At 46.6% G+C, this 24181-nt stretch overlaps 1 protein-coding gene across 2 annotated transcripts in view; it reads left to right on the plus strand.

Moving 5' to 3' along the window:
* LOC309375552 (tetraspanin-15-like) overlaps positions 1–24181 on the plus strand; it is an 85796-nt gene that overhangs the window by 20794 nt on the left and 40821 nt on the right. Inside the window, exons 3-4 of one of the 2 annotated variants that reach the window (XM_081921371.1) lie at positions 16120–16194; positions 20841–20936. In XM_081921371.1, coding sequence (XP_081777497.1) covers positions 16120–16194; positions 20841–20936 — 171 coding nt within the window. The remainder of the gene's footprint in view (positions 1–16119; positions 16195–20840; positions 20937–24181) is intronic. The other variant, XM_081921372.1, reaches the window with a different exon arrangement.

Raw genomic sequence — 24181 nt, forward strand, 5'->3', positions numbered from 1 at the left:
GGGCCAGGTGTCGACAGGCGCCAAATGTTCAGACAATATTGCACCAATTATGTTTGTATAAGAGGCTATCTGTATCCTTCCAGGTCCAATTCATAGTTCTGCTGGTTACATTTATGGCCCCTAACAGTTTGGAGTCAAGTTACTTGAAGGACCACCTTCACCCATGTTAAACCTGCCAAGATGGGTGATGTGAGGAGGGGAGGGAGAAGTCAGGCTGTTGGGCACGAGAGATTCAGCCTTTTCCGTAGTGGCCCCATGGCTGTGGAGCTCCTTGCCTAGGTGGGCTCTAACAATGTTTCTATTCATTACTGCTTTTAGCAAAGGTGTGGGAAAAGACAGAACTGGGTTTTGGAAGTGAAAAGTTTTACTGTTGCTATTTTATTATTATTGTGTTGGTTGTTTTTTTTATATGGTTTTATACATGGGGAGATTTGGGGTGACATGTCATACTCCAAGTAGATCCACTGAAATGGGTGGATTTATGTAACTTGTGTGATTGATTCAATATGGTGGACCTCTAAGCTGCCCCAGTTGCTGTGGAATATGCATGCCACCCTATTCTGTTTGCTTCGGATAGTTATTTTGAGAGCCCCAAATGTGCTGCTAAATTGCCTCACAACAGGAGCACCTCTAAAAGATGGGAAGCCTCTACAGGGGTTTGCTTCGTTGCCCACATAAACATCATTTGATGTGAATCTTAATTTATTTTCACTCCAAATTGCTTTTTGGGTGCAAGGGATGACTCTTGGATAAACATCTGTGGGGTTTCTTAAATGATTTTTGCATATGAAGTGCAGAGGAAAATATTTTAATTTTAAAGAAATTTAATTTAAGAATTGGACAGAATGAGGGCTTCTTTCTCCATCTTCTCCCTTCTCGTCCTTCAGAACTTTTTTCTGACTCCTTGGGAAGATAGGGGGGGGGGTCTGGAGAAGAGAGAGAGACTGAAGTTGATAAAACAAGAAACTTAATCTCAGGATGTGGGTTCAAGCCCCACTTTGGGCAAAACAATTCCTGCATTGCATGGAGTTAGACTAGATGACTGTCATAGTCCCTTCCAACTATTCTATTCTTATGATTTTTCAGGAAGAACAAGAACCCCCTCCAGAGTATTGGGAGGTTTTTTGCGGGTAGTCAGAAATAAAACACAGAAATAAAACACAATACAGAATTATGAACTAAAACATCATAGGGGTACATGAATAAGGTAGGGCCACAGCACTAAACCTCTCACAGATAACCCACATCAAGGCATTCAATTGTACGTTTCCGACGCTTGAGTGCCAGGAAAAGGAATTTAGCCACTGACAAAGTTGTTTTTTGCAGGTATATTCTGCAACTTCTTGTTGTTGCAATAATAATGCATTAGGGACAAAACAATTAGTCAGTGGAATAATTTCTGAACTGTTCAGGATACATCCAGCTCTATTGCACTGCATCAATAACTACATCAATAAATCCAGTTACATTATACATGGCAAAGCCATTTTTCACCTTCTCACCCCTTGCTTTTTCCTGTAAGACCTATTGCAGTCGTTAAGAGTCGTCAACAGGCTCATCACACCTATCTGCCAATCACCCATTCCCACCACCCTTCTGAGTAATACCCCTCCCCACCTTCTCACTATATAGAAGGGTCTGGAAACTTCTGTTTCAGTGTATCTGAAGAAGTGTGCATGCACACGAAAGCTCATACCAAGAACTAACTTAGTTGGTCTTTAAGGTGCTACTGGAAGGATTTATTTTTTTTTTTGACTACATCAATAAAATGTTGCAGAATACTCCCCCCCACACACACACAAAACCCCAGTCTGTAGTGGCTCCATCTTCTCCCTTCTCATCCTACAAACTTTTTTCTGGCCCCTGTTTGCTTTGCAACAAAGCCCCCCCCTTCAATGGGCTGGGGGCTGCTGCAACTGGAAACCAGGCAGGCTGCCATATTCCCCCTGCAAAGTCTTGGCTGGAGCATGGCTGTTCCATGTTGCAGTGCTGTTCAGGTGAGACATTGTGAGGGAACTTGGTGGCTCCTGCCCACTTGAGCCGGGGGCGGGGGCGGGAATTTTGCTTCAAAGTGAGAAGTGGGAGGGTGCCCCCATGTTTACCAGGAAGCACCCAACCCCCAAACGTTGACCTCTTCCTGTCCCCCCACTCCATCACCACCAGTGAGAAAGGTGCCCCCAAATTCCTTCCATTTTGCCCCCAGCAGACGAGGTGAGAGGGCCTTGTTTCCTCAGCCCTAGAAGTACAAGCCCAGGCAATGGAGTCTTCTTGCTGGCCTTTCTTCAGATTGCAGCTGGAGAAAGATGCTTTCCCCCTCTTCCCATTCTTATGGTGTCTTTCTTCTGCATTCAGGCATTTCAGAACAACTGGCACACACACACACACACACACACACACCCTTTGGTTTGGCTCCTGTCTGCTCTGTGTAATAGGATGTTGAATGAAACAGCTGGCAGATGCTTCGTAGTTAAACAACAGGGACAAAAGCATTTTTCTGGCTGAGGATGGAAGGGTAGCATTTCTCAGTGGCCTTTGCGGGAAGTCTTTGGTTTAATAAAACTGTTTCATAACCAAGATAGCGGGTGACGACAAATACCGCTCCAGGGCTAAGTGGCAGAATTCGGGGCTGTTTTGACACAGTTTGGGAACTGGTGAGCGAAATCAGACAGATAGATGCAGCCTGATGTTCTTTTGTGGGCAGGTGCAGATTCCCCCCCCCCCATGTTACAATAGATGTGAGAAAAAGAAGCACTTCCTTTCTGTCATTTCCTATAAGCCTGAATGAAAACTTTAATAGCTATTCCCCTCCTCTTCCTCCCCCCAACCCTTGAAACTGTTACTCTGCAGTTCTGGGGGTTCTCTGGCAAATTATAATTCCAGGATGCTTTGGTTGGGTGCAGGTGGGGAACCAGGGTATTCATAGTTCCAGGCTATGAAATGGATATGTTTAGGGACTAGCAGGCCCTTGTATTTTCAAAAAATGAAACCTGATGGGGGCATCAGTGGATGATGCTCAACCCTTGATGTGCTCCTCTCAAATTCCTTCTGTTCTCAATTTATTGTCTTCATTACACAAGTCTGATTGTTCTTCTGCTGAGCAGGATTCTTTTGCCATGTCATGGAGACCTCAGCTCTTGCCCTCCCGTATGTTATGACTGGAAGAAGGTGAACCCGGAGCAGAGAGGCAAAGGGCACTCTCCAATGGATATTCAGCATCTCTGTATTTTAGGTTTATTGGGAGGAGGCAAGGTCCAGAACTCATTCAGGGACAGCAAATCCTTCGGGACTCCACAGGTGGCCTTTGTTTTGCCGCACAGGAATTGTCGGGTTAAAGGCTTTCTCAAGTGGGAGGTGGCTTTCCCCAGTTGTTTGCTCTGGCTACTGTTGTCGGTGTGGATTCCACCAGTCAGAACAACTTCCTGTGGACAACAGAGTCCTTCTCTTCCCAGTATCTTTCTCATAAGAAGAAAAGAAGAGCCTGCTGGATCAGGCCAGTGGTCCATCTAGTCTAGCATCCTGCTCTCACCTTGGACGACCAGATGCCTGGGAGAAACCAGCAAGCAGGATTTGACCCCATGAGCCCTCTTCCCTCTGTGGTTTCCAGCAACTGGGATTCAGAACAGTGCTTCCACCAGCCGGGGAGGTAGAGCCATCCTGGCTAATACCCATCAATAGCCCTCTCCTCCTCCATCAATTTGACTAATCCTCTTTTAAATCCATCTAAGCTAGTGGCCATTACTGCCTCCTGTGAGAGTGAGTTCCATAAATTAGCTCTGTCTCCTGAATCTTCCAACCCTCAGCTTCATGTTCACGAATTCTAGTGTTACAAGAGAAGGAGAAAAGCTTTTCTGTGTCCACTTTCTCCATGCCATGCATAATTTTATAAACTTCTTCCATGTCCCCTCTTTTGACCATTTGACCGGAGGAGGAGCAGGCTAGTTCTGAAGCTCTGCCCTGATTTCAGCCCCTGGGTCTAATACCCACCACTCCTGGTATAACGTAGAGTTACTCCACAAGTATCTGCTGGGTCAGATCAGTAGCCCGTCAGGTCCAGCATCCAGTTGTCATGACGGCCAACCGGATGCCCATGGGAAGCCTTAAAGCAGGACCTGAGTGCAACAGCCCTCTCCTCTTCTGGGGTTTCCAGCATTCAGAGCACTGTCTGGGTGCTACTTAGTAAATAGGGTGCAAGAAGGGAGTGTAAAACCCTGGTGTGGAAATCAAATCAAAATCAAAATGTTTATTCAGCTTTACGCCCATCATGAAACACAACACAACAAAACAAATAAAATAAAATAAAACAAAGCAAATAAAACAGCGGAGTCGTACAAACCACAAGTAGTATAACACACTGGTGTGGAAAATAGTTGGAGAGCTTCCCTTGTCACTCAGCAGGTCGTTAAAATATGGAACTCGCTCCAACAGGAGGCAGTGATGGCCGCCAATTTGGGGGACTTAAAAAGGCGATGGGGCAAATTCATGGAGGAGAGGGCTATTGAGGGCTGCTAGCCATTACAGGTGTACTCTGCCACCAGTGTCAGAGGTAGCAGCGCTTCTGGATTCCAGCTGCTGGAAACCACAGGAAGGGAGAGCGCTCTTGGGCTTGGGTCCTGCCTGAGGGTTTCACACAGGCAGCTGGTTGGCCATTGAGAACAGGATGCTGAACTAGATGGGCCGCCGGCCTCATCCAGATGGCTCACCTTATGTTCTTATGGTGATCTTTCTTGGCTGTTCCAAGTCACATCTTTGAACATGTCAGAAAGACTTGAAAGTTTTTGTCAGTTCAATGACAAATGTGTGATATCCTCTTGCTTGTGTCCACACACACCTCCGGCAGTTTTGAAACTGGAGAGCCATACTGTGGCTGTGTGAGAGAGGCGAGTGATCCATTAGTGGTGAGTTACAAGTTACACCTGGCATCCCTCACACCTAGGTTGTGTTTGGTTAAGGCTAGATCCACACCTGCCACAGCTCAAACGTGGGCTGTTTTTGGATTAGGCTAAATCCACTCTCAGTTCCAAACATTGCAAATGAAATGCTGGAATGCAGTCTCCCAGGGGAGGCTTTCCATTTTGTCCAGTGTTTTTACAAGATCTGTTCTGACATTACAAAATAAGATTGAACTTCCAAACTGATTTTTTTTTTTTTAGGGTATTTCTGTTTCTCCTTTTGTCAGCGCTGCTGGAACAGCCTGAGTGATTCTATGAATGACACTGGCATTTGTCATGTTCTCTTTAATATTATATTTTGTGCCTATCTGACAAAACTCTTTAAGATTGCCGTGTCTGGTATTTCAATTTTTGGACTACTCAGCTTGGGGTTTTCTTATTGCAATATTATAGAAGGCAAACATCTGCATATGGTGACGAACGAAATGCCAGTAGCCACACCAGTCCTTGTGACATATTGATGCTGATAGTTTCATGGAATTGTAGACTTGGAAGGTACCTCAAGGGTCATCTAATCCAACTCCCTGCAGTGTAGAAATCACAGCTAAAGAATCCCTGGCAAATGGCTATCCAGTCTCTCTTTGAAAACCTCCAGTGAAAGAGAGTCCACCACCTGCTGAGGTTGTCCATTCCATTTATTGTTAGGATCCAGAGAACATGATTGCCTTGTTTGGCCACTCAGTACCATGGATACCAAATGCATGAGTGGGCTCTCTAGAACGCTTCCAGATAGCCCTGCTCCCTAGATCACAATCACCTCCACAGCCAGTGTATGACTGGAGTCGGTCTTGTTTGGTACCCACGCAGCTGAGCAGTTGAATATGACTAACACTGCTGAACAGCAGAACAAGGACCAGCTCCTGGAATTTTTGTCATGTCTAAGACAAACATCATTAACAACCTCTGGTGATAACCAGCAGTTCCCCACCCCCGCCAACCCCAGCAGCACCACCTACTTGTAATTAGGTGAAGTATTTTGCATTATTTGGGAAACAGCTGCTGTCTGTCCCCACTTGCAACATCCTTCCTCTGCCTTAGGAAGTCCTCCAGACTGCCCAGTCTCTGCAGCAGCAAAAAAAGCCAGTGTGTGTGAGTGTTTATTTCAGAATGTTTGAATCACTTTGCATTTAAAGAATACCTACTGAGTGTACAAAAATTGGATATAAATAATAGTACAAATAATAAACAGTGTTAAAAACGTGAAGCCAACAATAATTAAAAGCTGCAGCATTAAAATGGACCGATTTGGGAAGGCCTGGGGTGGTGGTGGGGAGAATATTGGAGACATAACACTTTGGGGCCTTGCTTCACTTCTAGAAAAACACCTAGCTGTGATTTCTGCATTGCAGGGGGTTGGACTAGATGACCCTTGGGGTCCCTTCCAACTCTACAGTTCTTGGCCACCTCAAAACAAAAACACTGCAACCTACCCAGGAGATCATGAATTAATTATCTCTCTCCCCTTTGATTAAATTTATGTTCTCATTAAATGATGGAGAATGGTCAGGGCTGGGAGGAGGAAACACAGGAGAACTTTTCAGCAATGCTAGTGAAAAGTGACCAGCACCAGAACCCAGGTTTAAAAAATGTTGAAAATGTGTTTTGTGCTTTTCAATTTCTGTGCTGTTGCTTTTCCCTTTTTTGTAAGCAATACTAACAGGCTGTTTCACCTCCTGTCTCCTAGCATCCCTGCTCCACTGCAAGCTGAGCTGTGTTTCTATACACTGCAAATCTCTGCTTTCAGTTGTGTTGGGTGGGGGGACTGGGTTCCTTGAGTTGGTTTTGTTGATATGCTGTGGAGATGATGTGACTGCATCTCCCAGCAGCCGCAGGAGAGCTGTGTGTGACATGTTTTGTCACTGTGTTCTTCTGGGGAACTGATGAGATGGAAGATGCTCTTGCTGTTTAGCAGCTGGCAGGCTTCAGCAGCTGCCTTGTGTTCCCCTTGCTTGCCTGCAGGTGAGCTTTCTCTTGTGCCCCTTGCGGTCCAGTTGGAGTGAACCAGACTTGGGAGGAAGGAGGTGTGTGCCAAGCAGGAGGGTCAGTTTAATGTAACAAAGGATGACAGTTTGGGGTTGGGTGGAAATCTTGTCAGTGAGAAGAAGTGAGGGGAGCAAATTCTGTGCTAGGGATCATTAGGAAAGGTACTGCCAGTATCATAATGCCATTATACAAATCCGTGCAGTAGCTGCATTTGGATGACACCTCTGGTCACCTCACTATTGTAGAGTTGGGGAAGTGTTCAGAAAAGGGCAACCAAAATGATAAAGGAGGTGGAGCAACTTCCCTACGAAGAAAGGGTGCAGCGTGTGAGACTTTTTAGTTTAGAGGAAAGGTGAGCAAGAGGTGACGTGATAGAAGTTTAGATAATTAACAATGACATGAGAAAAGTGGATAGTTGTTCTGCCTCTCTCATAACCCTAGAACTCGTGGACATGCAATGAAACTGAATGCTGGAAGATTCTGGACAGATAAAATAAAGTACTTCTTCATGCAGCCAATCAGTTTCAGTGTATCTGAAGAAGTGTGCACGTACACGAAAGCTTATACCAAGAACAAACCTAGTTGGTTTTTAAGGTGCTACTTCCACAGGAGGCATTGATGGCCTTCAGCTTGGAATTAAAAGAGGATTAGAGTGGTACCTCTGGTTACGTACTTAATTCGTTCCGGAGGTCCATTCTTAACCTGAAACTGTTCTCAACCTGAAGCACCACTTTAGCTAATGGGGCCTCCCACTGCCGCTGCACAATTTCTGTTCTCATCCTGAAGCAAAGTTCTTAACCCGAGGTACTATTTCTGGGTTAGCAGAGTATGTAACCTGAAGCGTATGTAACCTGAGGTACCACTGTAGACAAATTCATGGAGGAGAGGGCTCTTGGTGGTTGCCAGCCAGGATTATTATGCTCTGCCCCCGCAGTTAGGGGCAGTAATGCGTCTGAATGCCAGTAATTGGAAGTCACAAGAGAGGAAAGTGCTCTTGTTCTCAGGTTCTGCTTGGGAGTTTCCCACAGGCATCTGACTGGCTACTGAGAGAACAGGGTGCTGAACAAGATGGCCAAAACCAACAAGCTCTTCTTATGTTCTTAAGTAACTTCCATCTCTCTGGGTACGTGTCAAGGCGGCCTCAGCTTCCTTGGGTCTCTTGATTTATGATGCAGGGCAACAGTCTTCACCAACCAGGTTGGTGCCCTTCAGAAGATTTTGACTCCAGCTCCCACCAGCCCCAGCCAGCATGGCCTGCGCTCAGAGATGATGGGAATTGTAGTCCAGCGATACCCAGAGGGCCCCAAGTTTTCCCACTCCTCCTTTAGAGTTGGCTCTTACTTTGTGTGAAGCAATCCTTTCCAACACAGGGGAGGACAGCATGAAAAAGCATAAGATGTGTCTCTAGATTTTTGGTTGATCTTGTTGTTAAATCTCAGAGGTGGTTGATCTTTGTAAAGTCATGGGATTGCTCCTACCTTGTGAGAATCTGGCTTCTGCAAGCAGCACGGTGTCTTGTTCATAAATAATGGATTTTAGAGTTCCATTGCTTGTCCTTGGTGTCAATCTGATGTGGCCCGCCTCCTTCATTCTAGCTGGCCTCCAGCTGCAAATGTGTAATGAAGGAGAAAAGTGTTCCTCACTTGTTATTTCAATGTGGAGATCTGTGAGATGCAAATGGGCAGCAGCCTGCCTGCCTTCGCTCTCAAATATTCCTTCTAAAGGCTGCAACAGCCAAGTCAAGTGTAGCAACAGACAAGCCTGACAGAAATGAGCTAGTGATAGGCACCTTTTCAAACCTAAAGCACATCTTGGAGACAGGATTCTGATCCTTCAAGGCAGCTGAAAGTATAAACACCCATCGTTCTCTGCTTGGTTGTGGAAAGATCTCACTGCCCTTTCCACATCCACATTTGAATTTGTACCTTATTGTCATCAGTCTCAGATGATGTCTCTTGGGCTTCTTATATTAGTGTTGTTACACAGCACCCCAACCTCCAAGTGGTGAGAGACTCCAGGGGTTACGGAAATTTACTCAGCTTCAGTTTCCTTGGATTGAAGTTGTTTTCTCATGAAGTGAGTGCTGCCATGTGCTTCTACGGAAGGCATGAAAGGGATGTGTGTTTGAGAGGAGAACCTGCCCAAATTGCTACCCAGTTCTTCAGCGGTGAATTGAGAAAGTGTGTTTCAAGTCAGCCACTGTTTGGGCCCCAAACTAAGGATGTGCTTACCATGTTACTGGTGGAAAGGGCAGAAATGGTGTGATGGAGCCACATCAATAGTCTCCCACAAGAAATGCAACTCCTGCTTAAGGCAGGGTGAGGCTGGCTCTGTGCAAACACACCAGCGGAGCCATTCCAGCACTCCTGCTATGATACCGCTTTAAACAGTCATGGCTTCCCTCAAAGAATTCTGGGAGCTGTAGTGTGTTAAGAATGCTGAGAGTTATTAGGAAACTCCTAATTCTGCTCCCCGAGCTACAGTTCCCAGCGTCTGACAACTAACCGTACATCAAAGGAAACTCTAGGAACCATAGCTCTGGGAGGGAACTAGGGCAGTGTTTCCCAACCTTGTGCCTCCAGCTGTTTTTGAACTACAACTCCCATCATCCCTGACTAGCAAGACCAGTGGCAAGGGATGATGGGAATTGTAGTCCAAAAACAGCTGGAGGCACAAGGTTGGGAAACACTGAACTAGGGGTCTCCTGATGACTCTCAGCACCTTTAAACTACAGCTCCCATAATTCTTTGGGTGAAGCCATGACTATTTAAAGTGGCACCATACATGTATGGTGTGAATGTGGCCTTAATTCAGCTTGAGCCTAATATGTTAAGTCAGTGTAGGTCATGCCAGATAACAGCAGGCATTGGGCACTCTGGCAGATGCTGCTGGTACTCATCCAAGGGGCACCGTGAAGCATCCTGAGGCCTTCTGAAGGCTGGCTGGTCTGGACCTGCTGTTCCACCTGCCCCTGGGGAGAAACTGCCTGTTTTTTCAAGGGACATTGCTCAGGTCTGCAGCCATTCATTCTTGTGGCAGGGGGGCAGTGAGGAGTGCATGGTCAGAGGACTAGAGCAAAGCCCCAGCTAGGCCTGTGTAGGCATCATTCAGAACCAGTTTGAAGCCCACATCATGATAACCGTTTCATTATATTTAACCGGCAATGAATTGTGAACAGCCTTCAAAACGCCACAGGGTGGTATAATTGCAAGCAATTTGAGAAGTCCTGTCCCTGTGTGTGCTGATTGCTGGCTGCCGCCTTCCAAAAACCATTTTGCCTCCCCCAAAGTGTGATTGGCTGGCTGCTTCCTTCCAAGCGGCAGGAAGGAGAGGAGAGCGGGAAGTGCTGAGATGGACCATGCTCTGTCACAGCTGGCTCCCTCTGGCTGGCTGGCTGCATTCCCTTTCAGCTGCATTTCTCCTCCCCAATCCCTCCTATGGCGGAACACAGTATTGGTGCTTTAAGAAAGGGTGCTGCCCCTCTGTCTGTGCCTTCCTTCCTTCCTTCCTTCCTTCCTTCCTTCCTTCCTTCCTTCCTTCCTTCCTTCCTTCTCCTGGTTGCTCCTTCCCTCCCTCCTCAGCTGAGGCACCACAATCCTGCACATTGCTGGGAAGGACAGCCCAGCCACCCCTCCTTATTTCAGACATCAAGATATACTGCTGGTATATCATGATGGTTAGCTGGTGAAAAATCATTATGTTGAAAACCAGGTATCGCCCTGGCCCAACTTCTGACCTGGGTGGTCCAGGGATGAGGGATGGTGGCTCACCAGGCAAAACCTCCCCCCCCCCCCACTTCTGAGGCCAGAGAACATGCCAGGTGGGGAAAGAGTGGCCCCTGTCACTGCCGTAAGCACTTCTTTCCAAGGAGGCATCATGAAATAGTCCATGGAGTCAGCCCTCCTGAAATTATGCCCCAATTTTCAGCAGGGTGAAACAGCCTGCCCTTGATTTTGACCCATATCTGTGGAGCTTGGCACCTTTGTGTACAAAACAAGTACTCCACCACTTTTGAAAAAAGATGGGATCTGTATCTGTTTAGCAAAGAAGCTAGAATAAAGCAATTCAAATTGAGTACACATATAATCATGTAACATACAAGTGGTTGCAGGGGGCAAATAATAAGTGAGAAGTGCCAAGGTTAAGGGCCTGAAGTCAGTGCAGAGTGAGGCTTGCAATCTCTGAGGTCAGCCTTCTGGGGCACATTTGCAAACTGAAGGAGCTGTTGTGGGTACCATGCACACAGGTACAACCAACAAGCACAGAGAGTCTCTCTCTCCCACCACAAACCGCCACCCCCTCTCTCTCACACACACAATCTCTCACACACCCGTCCCACCAAATCAGACTTGAAAAAAAGCTGTATACCAATTACACCGGTGCAGGTCTCTGAGGGCGCATTTGTGCGTACAGGGGCCACGTGGGTGACGCGTGAGTTAGGCTGCCCTTTGTTTATGTATCTGTGATCCCTTCCTGAGACCCTGGAGAATTCCTTTCCATCCGTGGAGGCCGTGCTCAGCAAGATGGACCAATGGCAGCTTCGTATATGAGTTCCAACGGCCAAAGTGGCAGCAGCATGTCTGATTCCCTCCAGCTGAATGAAGACTGAGCAGTCCAGCTCTCCTCTTGAAAGCAGTGGGTGGAACTGAAGAGGGCAATCCATGGCCGTGGGTCTGCCTTGCTGGCACAGAGCCCTTGTTGCCTTGTGACTTGACTTGAGAGGGCTAGAAAAGGCATCCCAAAGCATTGCATTGGCTGTCCTCCCCTTATTGCCTTCTGTTTGCTCTGCAGATCTCTAGCTGGCTGGTGCTGATAATGACAGTCATAGCACAAAACAGCCGAAGGGCTTCAGGTTTGGGGAAGGCTGTGGAATGGGTGCAAGGGAAAAGTCCAAGGGTGCAACGGGTTTTAAATAGGGAGAGGAGTTTGGTCTTGGTTCTGAAGATGCTTTTAATGGTCCCAGATGCACACATTCTGAGTCGAAGACTCTGCAGGGAAACTGTAAAAAAATTACAGAATCCATTTAATAAGTTGAAAAGACCACTTTAAATGATAGTGTCAGAAGCCTTCATGAAGATCCAAAAAGAACAAAATAGCACAGCCTATTTACTGGGACAAACTGAACTAGAAAACTTACAGTATTTACTTTAAAAGAACACCAGTCTAATCAAGCACCAACAGCTGCAACACAGTGTGACATTGTGTCTGCCGGATGTAGAGCACCTTGTCTGCAACACCACTAAAGGCATTGAGTTGCCAACAGCTAAACCCTCCTCCAGACTCGCATCTATTCCTTGTTTTAATAAAATGTATCTTCAGAAAGACTTTGAAGTCCCCTGTATGTCTCTGTGTCCCCCAACCACCTTTGCTTCCATGGTATCAAACTTCACCCACAAAGGAATGTGCTGTTCTGATTTGGCTTTTGCACGTGCCTACACAGCAAGACAGGCTGGTGCTTGCAGCTCCACAGTGAGCAACTTGCTCCAATGGAGGCTGGAGGTGAACTGGGGACTTCCAAGGCCCTTCATCCAGTTTGCTTCTAGCTGAAGGTTCTGTAAAGGGACCACCCCCTGCTGTTCTTTACACAAATGCTTTTCCAAGGCTAAGCAACAGCTTCTACTCTCATATCAAAATGTTATTTGAGCCATGTTCAGTTGCATCTCTGACTGACAACAAGCTTCTCTCCCTGTTGCTGAATTCTTTTCTCCTGTGGTAAACCCATCCAAGTTAAATGAAATTAAAAGCAAGCAGTTAAATACTCTCTGGGTTATTGTGGAAGCAGGCACCACAAAGTGATTAATTTTGGCCCCGACCTCGGTGCTGGAACAGTAATTTATTGTCGAATCTGGAACTGATGGGCTTCTTAAGGATGGCTGATGGCAGTTTGTGTTTAATGGAATGAGGGATTTGTTCCTGTTCTCCTGTCCCATTGAGAATGTGATAAATTGGTAGCTGAACCCTTTATTAACTATCTCGTCTGTTTTGAACTTGAGCCAAATTTCTTTCCCTTACTTAGCAGGTGATGTTATTGCCAGGCACTTGAGCCAAATTAATCCTCCAAGAAGCTCTGTTGAATTTGGCCCCCTTAGCAAATAGAAGATGATGTCTCTTGTCACAAAAGAATGCAAAGATTAGAGGGTTCCAGCCAAATATGAAGGTCACGCCAGGATCACTGTCAAGTGGGGTTGAAGCAAATAACAATTAAGAATCAGCCTAATGAACATTTACTCTCTTTACCCTCTTTCTTGGTCCAGCATTAAGTACAGCTTTCCAGTACAGTCGGAAGTTGAATGGAATCCGTTCCGGAAGTCTGTTTGACTTCCAAAACATTTGGAAACCAGAGCACAGCTGCTGATCGGCTGCAAGAAGCTCCTGCAGCCAATTGGAAGCCGCTGAAGCCCTGTCGGACATTCAGCTTCCAGAAGTAGTTCGCAAACCAGAACAGTCACTTCCGGGCTTGTGGCGTTCAGGAGTCAAAATGTTTGAGAACTAAGCTGTTCAAAAACCAAGGTATAACTGTACATGTTAACAAGCTATTTTGTTACAGATACCTTGTTTCCTCATAACCATAGTTTGCAAACTCTCTCCAAAACATGGTTCGGATCTGTGGCTTTGAGGGGAGCTGTGATTTGTGATTGGTGCACATCATGTAATGTGACTCAATGCCGGAGGAGGGGAAGGAAAAGGATGAGGGAGTCTGCTTTCAAGACTTAGCTCTCAGTTTGTAAACTATGTCCAGGAAGAAGCTGTGGCCTTATGAAGGCAATAATGTTTTCAGCTCTCCCTGTTCCGACCATGATAATGCTAGAATTCAGCTAGTGAAGGTTTCCTCAGGCAAAGGCAATGCAGTTTAAAACAACATTTGAACCATAGAATTGTAGAGTTGGAAGAAACCCTGATGATCATCTAGTCCAGGGGTCAGCAAACTTTTTATGTAAAAACACCAGGCAGGCCCCACAAATAACCCAGAGATGCATTTAAAATAAAAGGACACATTCTACTCATGTAAAAACATGCTGATTCCCAGACCATCCATGGGCCGGATTTAGAAGGCCATTGGGCCGGATCTACCCCCCGGGCCTTAGTTTGCCTACCCATGATCTAGTCTAACCCCCTGCAGGGGAGGAATCTCAACTAAAGCATCCATGACAGATAGCCATCCAGCCTCTGTTTATAAACCTACAAAGGAGAGTCCACCACTTTCTGCGGGAAATTGTTCCACTGTCGATCAGCTCTCACTGTCAGAAAGTATTTCCTGATGCTTAGTCAGAATCTCCTTTCTTGTAACTTGAATGTGTTGGTTTGGTTCCTACCCTCCAGAGCAGGAGAAAACAAGCTTGCTCCACCTTCGATGTGACAGCCTTTAAGATATTTGAAGAAGGCTACCATAACTCCTCTCATTCTCCTCTTATCCAGGTTAAATACACCCATTTCCCTTATCCATTCCTCATGAGGCTTGGTTTTCTTGACCCCTGGCCATCTTGGTCGCCCTTCCAGCTTGTCAATAGCCTTTTAAAATTGTGGTGCCCAGAACTGGACATAGGACTTCATCTGTGGTCTGACCAGAACAAACAGAACAGTACTATTACTTCCCTTGATCTGTTTTTTGTTTGTTTGTTTTTGCTGCTGCATCACACTGTTGATTCATGTTAAGCTTGTAGTCTACTAAGACCCTTAGATCCTTTTCACATGGACTACTGGCAATACAGGTGTCCTCCATTTTATATTTGTGCAGCTGTTTCTTCCTTCCTAAGAACCTTACATTTCCCCTATTAACATTCATGTTGTTAGTTTTGGCCCAGTTCTCCAATCTGTTAGTGTGATTTTGAATCCTGATTCTGCCTTAAGCAGCATTAGCTGCCCCTCCCAGTTTGGTGTCATCTGGCAATTTGGTGCTTCAACATCTCATTTTGTGGTTTTATGTAGGAAGCTTCTTTTCATTCCACAGCATGCTGAATTTGCAGAAATGGAAAGGTAACTTGGGAGTGCCCTAATTTATGTGTTTTGGCTTGTGCTAATGTTTGCATTGTCTTAGGAATGTTAGTCTGATGTAAGCAGAAGAAAAATGTGACCAATTTGGTTTGTCTTAATCTGTTTATATCCATTTTATACCCATCCTGGACCCCTGCTGGATCCTTTGCACTGCAACTCCCAGCAACCCCAACTGGGATGACCATAGAATGCTGGGGCTGATGGCAGTGGCAGTCCTTGGGGGTCTTAAATTTCAGTGGCACCCTGTGCAGTGCCAAAATTTGCCTCCTCCACCTCTTGCCTTTCAATCTGCATCATAATTGCAGTGCCCCTGAGGCTCTGTGCCAAGTGGACCAAAATGGTTGTGCTCTCCTAAATCCTCCTCTGCTGGTGGGAGGATAGAAGCCCCAGGCATTGCCCGAGACACAAATAAAATGATGTCCCTGCCTGTGCCCAGGAAGGATTGCGGGGGGGGGGGGCAGGGAAGCAACATGTTTGGGATGGGTTGACAAGGATGAAATAAGAAGGCGGAACCAGTTCCTTCTTGAGGAGTTTAGGGGTGCTGAACCTCTTTTCCTTGGCCTTTGACTCCCATTATGAGAGCTTTTGCAGCCCATCATATTCCCATGACTGTAATCTGTTTTAACGGTTTTTAATCCTGAATTTTAAATTGTTGTAAGATGCCCTTGTACCTGCTGGTACAGGTTGGTTGGGTGGGTGACGATGATGATACAACCCTGTCCTCCAACATTGCACAGGTGAAAGTGGACCTACCTTCACCCCAGTTTTCATACCAGGCATCACTGCCTGAGTCCCTCTCTCTCCTATTTCACATTGATGAAGGCTTGACACTGTGTGCTGAATTATCTTATTCTGCTGTCACCTGATTTAAAAGCCAAGGGTGGGTAGGAGGGGAAATGTGTGGAGCTGAACTGCCCAGGGGGGAGGGGGGATGGGAAGAATGTTCTGTGTCTAGTGCATATTTCAGCACAGCCACAGGATGCCAGGTGGGAGAGCACAGCCATGCCAGCTAGGACTGATGGACATCCAGTTTGGTGTTGGCCTGACTTATAGAAGCCGGGGGGGGGGGAATTATTCATGGTTTTTTGTCACCTCTTAAAGCGTCCACGACTGGACTAACGGTCAGGGGTACCTTTACCTTTAAAGAAATACAAAATCCCCTTCTCTTCCCCACCCTTCTCTCTTTTCTGCCTAGTTCTTCTGGGTCCTGCTGGCCATCTTTATTACTGAGCTGCTGCTGCTGTGTATCGAAATAATCTTTGAAAAGCAGGTGAGCCTCCCACACGAGTAATTACAATGTGTGTTTTGACCCCTTTGGGAGAGACTGGAGATCATCTTGTTCAGTGGACTGTGAATGTTCAGAAGGACTGGCAGGTTTGTTTTTTTACCCAAGTAATTTTTCTGTGTGTGCATAACTTAACAGCCATGCCAGAGCAATTAGGTGTATGATTGAATGCTGAGCTCTTTTCTCCACACTTTGTTCTCCTCTTCTTTCAGACTGAAATTTATCTCTGCCCGATGAAACTGCAGAACTTGGAGAAATCATTTCTGCATTGTTTCAGGCTGGCACCAGGATATAGACAGGAGCAGCAGGTGTTGCACAACCAGGGGTGCACAGATCCTGCTCCATAGCACAGCACCTCCCCAGCCCATGGAAACCCATCTTCCTTCTTAAAAGCAACAAAAAGAACAAGGAGCCCCAAGTCCTCATGGATGCAAAGTGTGTCACAAATGCCGTGACTCCCAGAATCACTCCCAAGCTCAAAATGACTCCATTAAGTTGCACTCATTGTTTTCCATCTTCATGCAATGCAGAGTTAGACCATGGAACTGGCTTCCCCAGGAGACAGTGAGAGCCATCAATCTGAATGACTTTAAAAGAGGATAAGACAAATTCATGGAGGAGAGGGCTACTGGTAGCTACTAGCCATGATGGCTACGCTCTGCCCTCCACATTCAGAGGCAGCAGTTCTTCTGAACCCCAGTTGCTGGAAACCCCAGAACATTGCTTATGTTCTTCTCAAGGAGCTTCAGGTTCTCATGGATGCAAAGTGTGTAACAAATACTGAGACCTGCAACAATCACAGGCTGCTTTTCACTCTCAAGTCCTTAATAATTCTGTAAATTACATAGCTTGTTTTATATCTATTTGCCTAAAGCAGAGGTGAGCACTGAACAGCAGAATCTGCAGGTTAGGGTTGTTAGATTAATTTGGTCAGATTCTGGACTTGCTCTCTGGTGCCTATTTAGGGCGTTAGATGGTTTTCTTTGTTTTTAGAAGCATCTTGCCTTTGTAGAAACAGAAGTGCAAGGCACACACTATTTTGCCAGGTAGACCAGTCTTGCTGGTTAGCATCCCATTGACGCTTTCTCTCCAATTAATAACATTTATTTAAATGTGGTACTTCTCCCCCCACCTTTTAATTTGCCTTGCAGACCCTAGCTTTCTAACTGAATTAAATAATGTAAATCTAACCAGCATGTGGGTGGCGCTGTGGGTTAAACCACAGAGCCTAGGACTAGCTGATCAGAAGGTCAGAGGTTCGAATCCCCGCGCCAGGGTGAGCTCCCATTGCTCGGTCCCTGCTCCTGCCAACCTAGCAGTTCGAAAGCATGTCAAAGTACAAGTAGATAAATAGGTACCACTCCGGTGGGAAGATAAATGGTGTTTCCGTGTGCTGCTCTGGTGTTTCCGTGTCCTGCTGGCCACATGACCTAGAAGCTGTACGCCGGCTCCCTCAGTCAGTAAAGCGAGATGAGCGCCACAACCCCAGAGTCGGTCATGACTGGACCTAATGGTCAGTGGTCCCTTTACCTAACCAGCATTTATTTATTTTTAATGACAAACACAGTTTCAGAGAGGGGAAGCAGCAGCACTAAGAGCCAGCCCCTCATAGCTCTAGGTAGCTGACATATTTTGTGGCAAACAGGTCCAGGAGTCCAGAGTTTAGCTGCTCTGCTTCAGGTGAGGCAAGCAGTGTGGAAGGATGCCAACTCTTTCCTCTGCTCGTGCATGCACAGACACACACCCACCTACCCACCAGCTCCTCTTCACATGTTCGGAAGCCCCAGCATGTTGGGCATACACATCTAGAAAGGCAGCAAGGAGGGTTTCAGGGTTTTCCCCATGCAGATAGCTACTGGCCACAATGGCTGTGATCTGCCTCTGTGGCTGGAGGCAGCAATGCTTCTGAATACTCGTTGCTGGAAGCCACAGCAAGTGAGAGGCCTCTTGTGCTCAGATCTGGTTGGCTGCTGTGAGAAAAGGATGCTGGACTAGACTGGCCACTGTCCTGATTCAGCAGACTCAACTTGGGTTCTTGTGTTTTTAAATCTCATCCATCCAGATTTCTAACCTGTCTTTGCAACTGAGCTTCTGTGCTTCCCACTGTTCATGCCTGACTAGGAAACAAAATGTGTGATGGCTCTGTTCTCCAGATGAATGTAGGAACTGCCCTGGGGGAGTCAACTGCTTGGGCAGGAGATTGACTGTCTTTTTAGAAGGTTGGCAAGGTTGTCAGCTATGAGACAACTGGATTTTTTTGTATGTGGTTTTCCTTTAAGTTAATGTTGGGGATTTAGGGGGGGGGATACCTGTCAGCCTCATCTGAAGTATGGAAGTGTTGAAACTGACATTTTGTGTTTTGTGTTTGGGATACAGGTTTTTTTTTGGGGGGGGTTCATAAAAAACATTCTTTGTGTTTTCCACTTTGACATGCCTTCACTTCTCCCTGGCTCTGCCTTCTTTGCTCTGTCAGATTTCTCTTCTTCGTATTCACATTCATTCTCCAGCTCACCCAACCTCTGTAATTTTCATGTCAGAATTAATTAGGCCAAGTAAGTTGGTGAGTTTGTGTGTCTAAGCAAAAACCCCCCAAACAGCTTCTTTTCATTAATATTTCTCGGGGTTTGTGTCTGGTGGGGCTTTGTCAGAAGTCAGATGGCAAATGTTCCTTCAGAAGGTAACTCCTCAGGCATTAGGGGCTCAGCTTTGAGGGATGCAGGAACCTTCTGAAGTATTTGTGAAATGCATTTTAGATTCAATTACTGCTTAATTTGAAGCATCTGCCGTGTCAAAATAACCCCAAGGGTATGTTCTCTAGGAATATATGGGAAGAATATTTGATTGCACCCATCTTGGGTTTTTCTCTCTATATGTATCTTTTTTCTAGTAAACTTTGCTATGTGCATAATTAAATTTATCAAAAGCAACTGCTTAAAAAATGAAAAGCAATGTCAGTGCCCCATGCAGAGCAGCCTTCCCCCCCAACCATCACTTTGCTTATTCATTTGCACATTTTTCTTAATTCCCATGGTTGGATTCAGGACACAAAATGCAGCACAGGATCTACAGTGTGTGGATTCTTACAAATGTGTTCATGGATGTCATGGAAAGGGGAGGCTCTTTTGCAGAATCAAGGCTGTTGAAAGAATAGGGGTGCCTTTTTTTTAAAAAAAGATGGTGTCCTTCACATGAGAACTTTGAGGGACTGAGTTTTAGTTGCTTAGTTGTGCCCAGTTACAGGAGAGACCCTTTGCTTTCTTCAGAGGCACTGTGTCCTGTGACCCATTTTTCAGACACAAAGGAGACCCCTTCACAAAGGAAAAGCTTTCAGGTCTTTCTGTTTTTGAAGGGAACAGCACCACAAATATATTGCTCCAGGCCAAAGATTGCTGAAAGGAGCAAATTGCTCCTTTCCCTGCTTTAAGTTCTTTGGGTGGGGCTCTGGCATGTTTTGGAATATAAGAGCTCAGCTGGGCTTTGGGCTTCAGGGGAACAAGTCCAGCTCTCTGTACTGAGACCTTTCCCAGGTCCTCTAATGCTGGCCCTGGTCAGTGGCAGAATGGCAGCAGGCTACCTGCCTCTAGTTGTCTGTCCTCGGTTCCAGGCTCTGTTCCCCACAAATCTCACTGGGCACATAACAAAGTCTCTGCCTGGTCAGAAGAGGAGCTGTGTTGCAACTCCAGCACTTGTCCATTGCACCAAGAATACACCCCGATGGCTTCAGGGCACCATCTCTGTAAAGGTAAAAGTAAAGGGACCCCTGACCATTAGGTCCAGTCATGGCCGACTCTGGGGTTGCAGCGCTCATCTCGCTTTATTGGCCGAGGGAGCCAGCGTTCAGCTTCCGGGTCATGTGGCCAGCACGACTAAGCCGCTTTTTGGCGAACCAGAGCAGTGCATGGAAATGCCGTTTACCTTTCCGCCGTTTACCTTACCTACTTGCACTTTGACGTGCTTTCAAACTGCTAGCTTGGCAGGAGCTGGGACCGAGCAACGGGAGCTCACCCCATCACGGGGATTCGAACCACTGACCTTCTGATTGGCAAGCCCTAGGCTCTGTGGTTTAACCCACAGTGTCACCTGCATCCCATCTCTGTAGAAAGTGCCACGTCTCTTCCTGTTGTGTTTACAAAAATGCTTGTTGTCCAAAAGGTCAAAGAGAAATGGACCGTGATTATTTCAAAGCGCTGCCTTTCTATAGCCAGTACAGTGGTACCACGGTTTATGAATTTAATCCTTTCCAGAAGTCCGCTCTTAAACCAAAGCCATTCTTAAACTAAGGTGCGCTTTCCCTAATGAGGCCTCCCACCGCCGGTGCCCTTCCACTGTTCGGCTTCCATTCGTAGACAAAGATAGAGTTTGCTAACTGGAACACTACTTCCGGTTTTGCATAGTTCATATACCGAATAGTTCGTAAACGGGGCTGTTCTTAAACCAAGGTACCACTGCACTACTGCTTTCTGAGGGTGGGAGTTGTTTAGCAACTGATGCTCTGACAGCACATCATTTGTTGTCCCTGCAAGGGAGATTGCACCAAACCTTGCAGTGTTATGTGAAGGCCTTTCCTTGCTAACCTCCTATCTGTTGTTGGAGAGCATTTCTCTCACATTTGGGACTCTGCTTCTTTCCAGATGAATGCAGTTTTCCATTCCACTGTGCAGGATGGGATAAGACACTACTATGATGATTTGGACTTCAAGAATATTTTGGACTTTGTCCAGCAAAAGGTAAGTTTTTGTTTTTCTCAGTATGAGCATAAAGTATTGGTGGGTCTGGGTAGGGTGGGGTCTGGGAACCAAGGCTGATGAGGGAGTTGGGTATGTTTAGCTGGGAAAGAGGAGACTGGGAGGTGATAGGAGAGCCCTCCTCTGATTTCTAAAGGGCTGTCACATTGAAGGAGCAAGCTTGTTTTCTGCTGCTCCCCAGAGCGTAGGACCTGAACAACTGGATTTAAGTTGCAAGAAAGGAGATTCCAAATAAACATTAGGAGAAACTTTCCGACGGCAATAACTGTTCAACAGTGGAACAGATGACCTGGGAAGGTGGTGGACTGTCCTTCATTAGAAGTTTTTAAACAGAGGTTGGAAGGCCATCTACCAACCTTAGCTATGTTTCCGTCATCACATGAGGTTAGAATAGATAACTAATAACAATTCTGCAGGCTGTGTACAAGGTGTTTTGACTGACCTCAGAACAAATGGAGATTGACCTGCCGGTTCCTCTAGAGTGGACTGTACAATCTAGGATGGATTCTGACATTCATTCTGGGCTCTGAAATGCTTTCTGCACATGTAGAGTATCCAGCACAGGTATAACAGAGGCGGCGTTAAATATTGTGTGGTGAGGCAGGGATGTGCACAGTTTTCCACTCATGCTTAGAGGCCTGTAAGCCCAGTGCCAGGTTGTTGTAGTCAACTGTGCACACACCAGGGGTGTATTAGGTGAACTGGGGACTTCTAAGCCTTGCCTTACACTCCACATCCAAATAACATACAAAAACATTGTTGGGGGGAATAGCTTGCAAGATTATCCACAGAAATGTATACAGTAGGAAAGATGCGCACTAGAATGCTGACAGGTATTTTCAAAAGCATAAATTGGAAGCTGACATGGAAATTCAGGGAACAGACTTAAAAACTGGGGAAAGTAGAAACCAAGAGAAACTGAAATTGACCGATTTCTCCATCCCAACTCCCAGTGACTATTCCTTCACTCTTTTACAAAGAGATAAGCCAATCAAACATTTTGGGAGGAAATGTTCCAGATTACTCCAACAATGTTTTTTTGCAGCTGCAAATTGCTGCTGTGTTCAAAACTGGCCAACAAAACTAAGCAAACATTATGCTTTGTTTTGCCCTTGTGTATATCATTAATTACCACTTGAGTACATGATAAAGTTTGACATCTTCATCTTTCATCAGTAGAGCAAATATTGTGGAAAAACAAAGTCCTGTGATTGCCAATGCAAGTGTGTGTGTGTGTGTGTGTGTGTGTGTGTTGTTGTTGTTGTTCAGTCGTTTAGTCGTGTCCGACTCTTCATGACCCCCTGCACCAGAGCACGCCAGGCACTCCTATATTCCTCTGTCTCCCGCAGTTTGGTCAGACTCATGTTTGTAGCTTCGAGTACACTGTCCCACCATCTCGTCCTCTGTCGTCCCCTTCTCCTTGTGCCCTCCATCTTTCCCAGCATTAGGGTCTTTTCCAGGGAGTCTTCTCTTCTTATGAGGTGGCCAAAGTACTGGAGCCTCAGCTTCACGATCTGTCCTTCCAGTGAGCACTCAAGGCCGATTTCCTTCAGAATGGAGAGGATTGATCTTCTTGCAGTGTGAGGAGTTTCTTCTTTTCAAATGAGCAGAATTTGAATTCTTCCACCTGCCATTTGGATCCCTTCCAGTCGGGATTCAGGCCTCATCATGGGACTGAAACTGCCTTGGTCGCACTGGTTGATGATCTCCGGCGGGCTAGGGACAAAGGTGAGAGCTGTTTCCTAGTTCTGCTGGATCTCTCAGCGGCGTTTGATACCATTGATCATAACATCCTTCTGGACCGTCTTGAGGGGCTGGGAGCTGGGGGCACTGTCATACAGTGGTTCCGCTCCTTCCTCCTGGGCCATGTTCAGAAAGTGGTGGTGGGGGATGAGTGTTCAGACCCCTGGGCTCTCACTTGTGGGGTGCCTCAGGGTTCTGTCCTCTCCCCCATGCTTTTCAACATTTACATGCAGCCACTGGGAGAGATCAACAGGAGGTTTGGGCTGGGTGTTCATCAGTATGCAGATGATACTCAGCTCTACCTTTCTTTTAAATCAGAACCAGTGAAGGCAGTGAAGGTCCTGTGTGAGTGTCTGGAAGCGGTTGGAGGATGGATGGCGGCTAACAGATTGAGGTTGAATCCTGACAAGACAGAAGTACTGTTTTTGGGGGACAGGAGGCGGGCAGGTGTGGAGGATTCCCTGGTCCTGAATGGGGTAACTGTCCCCCTGAAGGACCAGGTGCGCAGCCTGGGAGTCATTTTGGACTCACAGCTGTCCATGGAGGCACAGGTTGTTAGGTTGTGAGTTGACATAGCAGCCGGCACAGCGATTTCTTCAAGTAGCTCTTTATTTTGTAAGCTGGAATAGAACTGACTGCAAACAGCTCAGCCGGCCTGCTTTTATAGGCAGCCGGCTGTCAACATTGTAACAACAGCCCAGAGTTCCCGCCTAAAATAACTGCCACGGACCTGAGTGAAAACTATCTACAGACCTGAGTGAAAACTATATACAGTATCCCCCTGTTGGCCCAGGGTGAAACTACACTACATAACACCCCTCCCCACCGAGATAAGGCGTTAGTTACAATCGTAATGGTTTCCTTATATACAGCACTACGCGTAATGGTTCAATGAGGCACAAAAGCATATCGGTTACATTTCCCATACTTAGACCAACAGTGATACATGTCCAACAACATAGTCCTTTAAATAAGTTGGGCGCCGGGGACTGGTAGCCAAGTCCGGAGGGCCACACAGTTCTCGCTGAGGCTGTGGTGCGACCCTAGGTGGCGTTGGAACCAACTCCCCTGGATCCGCTGCTGTGGGTGGAGCCTCCACAAGTGGAGTGGTCTGAGTCTGTTCTGAAGCGGCTTGGTTTGGCTCCACGCTGGCAGTTTGCGAGGGAGGTGTAGGTGGGGCCTCGCCATCTGTACGTGTCTCTTCTGGAGCCGCAAGCACAGTTGGGGGCACCTCGGTAGTGTCCAAGTCCCCAACCCTGCGCCTAAGCTGGTCTATGTGCCATCGCCACAAGCGTCCATCTTCGAGTGCCACCTGATACGAGCGAGGTCCAGTGACTCCCACTACTGTGGCTGGCACCCAAGGAATGTCCCCCACATAGTTCCGGGCAAAGACCTGGTTTCCTGGGACAAATGACCGTGGCGCGTTGGCACAGCCTGGGGGTTCAGCCACCGCAAAGTCCGGGTGAAGCCGGTCGAGCGGTGAC

The sequence above is a fragment of the Podarcis melisellensis genome, assembly GCF_964234715.1.
Source record: "Podarcis melisellensis genome assembly, chromosome: 8".
NCBI classification, from domain to species: Eukaryota; Metazoa; Chordata; class Lepidosauria; order Squamata; family Lacertidae; genus Podarcis; species Podarcis melisellensis.